A 6,000-nucleotide genomic window follows, 5' to 3' on the forward strand; every position below is an offset into this window, starting at 1 on the left:
GTCAGCCTGGTCCCCCTCTGTACTGTAGTCTGTGTCTGTCAGCCTGGTCCCCCTCTGTACTGTAGTCTGTGTCTGTCAGCCTGGTCCCCCTCTGTACTGTAGTCTGTGTCTGTCAGCCTGGTCCCCCTCTGTACTGTAGTCTGTGTCTGTCAGCCTGGTCCCCGTCTGTACTGTAGTCTGTGTCTGTCAGCCTGGTCCCCCTCTGTACTGTAGTCTGTGTCTGTCAGCCTGGTCCCCCTCTGTACTGTAGTCTGTGTCTGTCAGCCTGGTCCCCCTCTGTACTGTAGTCTGTGTCTGTCAGCCTGGTCCCCCTCTGTACTGTAGTCTGTGTCTGTCAGCCTGGTCCCCCTCTGTACTGTAGTCTGTGTCTGTCAGCCTGGTCCCCGTCTGTACTGTAGTCTGTGTCTGTCAGCCTGGTCCCTCTCTGTACTGTAGTCTGTCAGCCTGGTCCCCCTCTGTACTGTAGTCTGTCAGCCTGGTCCCCCTCTGTACTGTAGTCTGTGTCTGTCAGCCTGGTCCCCCTCTGTACTGTAGTCTGTGTCTGTCAGCCTGGTCCCCCTCTGTACTGTAGTCTGTCAGCCTGGTCCCCCTCTGTACTGTAGTCTGTGTCTGTCAGCCTGGTCCCCCTCTGTACTGTAGTCTGTGTCTGTCAGCCTGGTCCCCCTCTGTACTGTAGTCTGTGTCTGTCAGCCTGGTCCCCCTCTGTACTGTAGTCTGTGTCTGTCAGCCTGGTCCCCCCTCTGTACTGTAGTCTGTGTCTGTCAGCCTGGTCCCTGTCTGTACTGTAGTCTGTGTCTGTCAGCCTGGTCCCTGTCTGTACTGTAGTCTGTGTCTGTCAGCCTGGTCCCTGTCTGTACTGTAGTCTGTGTCTGTCAGCCTGGTCCCCCTCTGTACTGTAGTCTGTGTCTGTCAGCCTGGTCCCTGTCTGTACTGTAGTCTGTGTCTGTCAGCCTGGTCCCCCTCTGTACTGTAGTCTGTGTCTGTCAGCCTGGTCCCCCTCTGTACTGTAGTCTGTCAGCCTGGTCCCCCTCTGTACTGTAGTCTGTGTCTGTCAGCCTGGTCCCCCTCTGTACTGTAGTCTGTGTCTGTCAGCCTGGTCCCCCTCTGTACTGTAGTCTGTGTCTGTCAGCCTGGTCCCCCTCTGTACTGTAGTCTGTGTCTGTCAGCCTGGTCCCCCTCTGTACTGTAGTCTGTGTCTGTCAGCCTGGTCCCTCTCTGTACTGTAGTCTGTCAGCCTGGTCCCCCTCTGTACTGTAGTCTGTCAGCCTGGTCCCCCTCTGTACTGTAGTCTGTGTCTGTCAGCCTGGTCCCCTCTGTACTGTAGTCTGTGTCTGTCAGCCTGGTCCCCCTCTGTACTGTAGTCTGTCAGCCTGGTCCCCCTCTGTACTGTAGTCTGTGTCTGTCAGCCTGGTCCCCCTCTGTACTGTAGTCTGTGTCTGTCAGCCTGGTCCCCCTCTGTACTGTAGTCTGTGTCTGTCAGCCTGGTCCCCCTCTGTACTGTAGTCTGTGTCTGTCAGCCTGGTCCCCCTCTGTACTGTAGTCTGTGTCTGTCAGCCTGGTCCCCCTCTGTACTGTAGTCTGTGTCTGTCAGCCTGGTCCCCCTCTGTACTGTAGTCTGTGTCTGTCAGCCTGGTCCCCCTCTGTACTGTAGTCTGTCAGCCTGGTCCCCCTCTGTACTGTAGTCTGTGTCTGTCAGCCTGGTCCCCCTCTGTACTGTAGTCTGTGTCTGTCAGCCTGGTCCCCCTCTGTACTGTAGTCTGTGTCTGTCAGCCTGGTCCCCCTCTGTACTGTAGTCTGTGTCTGTCAGCCTGGTCCCCCTCTGTACTGTAGTCTGTGTCTGTCAGCCTGGTCCCCTCTGTACTGTAGTCTGTGTCTGTCAGCCTGGTCCCCCCTCTGTACTGTAGTATGCGTCTGTCAGCCTGGTCCCCCTCTGTACTGTAGTCTGTGTCTGTCAGCCTGGTCCCCCTCTGTACTGTAGTCTGTGTCTGTCAGCCTGGTCCCCCTCTGTACTGTAGTCTGTTTGTACTGATGGACTTCGTGTTTCTGTCTCTGACACCCAGGTGCACCGCTCCAGTTGGCCCGTGGTATGTAAGGTGTGCAGGTGTAGCTTCACTGGAGCCCTGTCCAACGGACTCAAACGCTTTGGCCTGTGTGACAACTGTACCTGTGTTAATACCACGGGCCACGACGACCACTCACCTCCCGCCCACATCAACCTCAACGGCCAACCAGAGGCCATGGAACGCGGGGACGGAGACAATGATTGGCCCATCTTCATGGATGATGCTGATGACATGGAGGCAGGGGGAGAGATCATAGAGGAACTGGGGGAGAAGGCAGAACTACACAGACGACTATCAGAGATCCCATCCACAGTGGACATGAAGGAGAGGAGACAAGAAAAGGAAGAATTGAACTTTCGGACACAGTTTTAGTCCTATCTTGCCCTCTACCTCCTCCCAGTGGTTTAAGAGGGGAACAATCCAAGACCGAGACAGAGTTCCATGTTTACGTTCTCTTGGCTACTGTCATGGCTACAGTATGATCAAAAGATTGTGCGGAACTTGAGTGAATTATGTTTAGCATGACCATTAGAGGACTGTGTTATCCCAAGGAGAAAGACGTTGTTATCCCAAGGAGAAAGACGTTGTTATCCCAAGGAGAAAGACGTTGTGTTATCCCTAGGAGAAAGACGTTGCATTATCCCTAGGAGAAAGACGTTGCATTATCCATAGGATAACAGGCTGTGTAAGGGCTATTTTACCAAGAAGGAGAGTGATGGTGTGCTGCATCAGATGACCTGGCCTCTACAATCCCCAGACATCAACCCAATTGAGATGGTTTGGGATGAGTTGGACCGCAGAGTGAAGGAAAAGCATTCAACAAGTGCTCAGCATATGTGGGAACTCCTTCAAGACTGTTGGAAAATCATTCCTCATGAGAGAATGCCAAGAGTGTGCAAAGCTGTCATCAAGGCAAAGGGTGGCTAACTTTGAATAATCTAAAATATTTTCATTTGTTTAACATGTTTTTGGTTACTATATGATTCCATATGTGTTATTTCATAGTTTTGATGTCTTAACTATTATTCTACAATGTAGAAAATGTTAAAATAAAGAAAAACCCTTGAATGAGTAGGTGTGTCCAAAACGTTTGACTGATACTGTACATTTAGAATACATTTAAAAGATGAGAAAGATTAACTGAGAATTAATCAAGGATTCTAATGTTTTAGCTAGGCAAGAAAGTTTAGAAATAGGGCGATTAATTATGTAGGTCACAAGGGTCACCACTTTTGTGAAGGGGGAGGACATGGGCCGCCTTCCAAACCTTGGGGATAGTACCAGATATAATCGTCAGGTTAAAAACAAGGGTTAATGATTCAGCAATCGGGGGCAGAGAGCTGCAGCAAAAATGGATCAAGCATATCAGCCCCTGTGGATTTTTCTTTACATCAATCTTAAGCAAGGCATCTAGCACATCACAGATAGTAAATTGCTGAAATGAAAACTGCTGTGGAAATAAATGTGTATTCTGGTTTATGGACACATCTACAACCAGGAGCTCAAATTTCTTGGGAACAGAAATATTTAAAGATTGGGATGCCATGAAATTAAATTTGACATATATGGCCACTCCTCCCCCTTTCTGTAATCTGTCACATCTAAATACATTATAATAATTTACTTCAATGTCTTTATCAGAGACAGAACCATTTCACCGTGTTTCCGAGAGAACCAGAATGTCAGAACATGAGTTCTGCACCCAAATGTCAATTGTGTCCATTTTTTAAATCATACTTTGCACATTTAGGTGCATTAGCCCAAGCCCCCTATGAGATTTAAAGTCGGGGGTATTCAGCTCATTCCCATCAGAGCTAACAGGCATAGGGTCATCTGGAGCTATTTGTTGAGTGAGCTGAGACTCTGCCAAGGTCCCTGGCCAACCACGTGAGAGCAGAGTAGACTGAGCATTTGACAGACCTCCCTCAAGTCGCTGGAAGCAGGGGCTGGGGCGGGAACTGAGAGAGCAGTGTTGGCAGAGCTCAGTCCACCCGGATGAAGCTCCCGCAAAAAGAGTAGAGAAGCTGCAGCCAGAAGCCATGGATTACAGGCAACATCCGCACCGAGCTAAAGGCTAGAGCTGCCGTTTTCAAGGAGAGGGACACTAATCCGGACATTTCTAAGAAATCCCTCTATGCCCTCAGACGAACCATCAAACAGACAAAGCGTCAATACAGGACTAAGACTGAATCCTACTACACTGGCTCTGATGCTCGTCGGATGTGCCTTTAATGCTCACTTCGAGGCAAGCAACACTGAAGCATGCATGAGAGCACCAGCTGTTCTGGACAACAGTGTGATCACGCTCTCCGTAGCCGATGTTGTGTTACTTTTTCTTTTCTTTTTTACTATAGTTTATTTAGTAAATATTTTCGTAACTATATTTCTTGAACTGCATTGTTGGTTAGGGGCTTGTAAGTAAGCATTTCACGGTAAGGTCTACACCTGTTGTATTCGGCGAATGTGACAAATACATTTTGATTTGATCACAACTGCAGTTTTGGGGGGTATCCTGGGTTGAACTGGTTCCGGTCCCCTGTCCTCTGGATGTATGTTAAGCTGAACATGGTCAGACTTCTGGAAGGTTAGTGAGACAGGGTAGACTGTGGCAGGCTGGGAGGTTGACAGGTCAGGGTAGACTGTGGCAGGCTGGGAGGTTGACAGGTAAGGGTAGACTGTGGCAGGCTGGGAGGTTGACAGGTAAGGGTAGACTGTGGCAGGCTGGGAGGTTGACAGGTCAGGGTAGACTGTGGCAGGCTGGGAGGTTGACAGGTCGTGGCAGGCTGGGAGGTTGACAGGTCAGTGTAGACTGGTGAGATGGGGTGAAGGCTGCACTGTGCTCAGGGGTATCTGGGCTTCTACCAGGCTGATGGTGTGAAGGCTGCACTGGGATCAGGGGTATCTGGGCTTCCACCAGGCTGATGGGGTGAAGGCTGCACTGGGATCAGGGGTATCTGGGCTTCCACCAGGCTGATGGGGTGAAGGCTGCACTGGGATCAGGGGTATCTGGGCTTCCACCAGGCTGATGGGGTGAATGCTGCACTGGGATCAGGGGTATCTGGGCTTCTACCAGGCTGATGGTGTGAAGGCTGCACTGGGATCAGGGGTATCTGGGCTTCCACCAGGCTGATGGGGTGAAGGCTGCACTGGGATCAGGGGTATCTGGGCTTCCACCAGGCTGATGGGGTGAAGGCTGCACTGGGATCAGGGGTATCTGGTCTTCCACCAGGCTGAAGGGGTGAAGGCTGCACTGGGATCAGGGGTATCTGGTCTTCCACCAGGCTGAAGGGGTGAAGGCTGCACTGGGATCAGGGGTATCTGGTCTTCCACCAGGCTGAAGGGGTGAAGGCTGCACTGGGATCAGGGGTATCTGGTCTTCCACCAGGCTGAAGGGGTGAAGGCTGCACTGGGATCAGGGGTATCTGGGCTTCCACCAGGCTGAAGGGGTGAAGGCTGCACTGGGATCAGGGGTATCTGGGCTTCCACCAGGCTGAAGGGGTGAAGGCTGCACTGGGATCAGGGGTATCTGGGCTTCCACCAGGCTGAAGGGGTGAAGGCTGCACTGGGATCAGGGGTATCTGGGCTTCCACCAGGCTGAAGGGGCTGCACTGTTGGTGGCATGGTCAGAAGCTGCTGACGGAGGGCATCATGTCCCTTCACTTCACACAGCTCCTCTCGGAGGGCATCATGTCCCTTCACTTCACACAGCTCCTCTCGGAGGGCATCATGTCCCTTCACTTCACACAGCTCCTCTCGGAGGGCATCATGTCCCTTCACTTCACACAGCTCCTCTCGGAGGGCATCATGTCCCTTCACTTCACACAGCTCCTCTCGGAGGGCATCATGTCCCTTCACTTCACACAGCTCCTCTCGGAGGGCATCATGTCCCTTCACTTCACACAGCTCCTCTCGGAGGGCATCATGTCCCTTCACTTCA

General features: G+C 51.7%; 1 protein-coding gene across 1 annotated transcript in view; it reads left to right on the forward strand.

Annotated features, from left to right (window-relative positions):
- LOC121586870 (zinc finger and BTB domain-containing protein 8B) overlaps positions 1 to 2,814 on the forward strand; it is a 47,286-nt gene extending 44,472 nt beyond the window's left edge. Inside the window, exon 5 of the mRNA XM_041903885.2 lies at positions 2,061 to 2,814. Coding sequence (XP_041759819.1) covers positions 2,061 to 2,435 — 375 coding nt within the window. The 3' untranslated portion in view covers positions 2,436 to 2,814. The remainder of the gene's footprint in view (positions 1 to 2,060) is intronic.
- The last annotated feature ends 3,186 nt before the right edge of the window (positions 2,815 to 6,000 follow it).

This window comes from Coregonus clupeaformis, chromosome 17, assembly GCF_020615455.1.
Source record: "Coregonus clupeaformis isolate EN_2021a chromosome 17, ASM2061545v1, whole genome shotgun sequence".
Classification (NCBI taxonomy): Eukaryota; Metazoa; Chordata; class Actinopteri; order Salmoniformes; family Salmonidae; genus Coregonus; species Coregonus clupeaformis.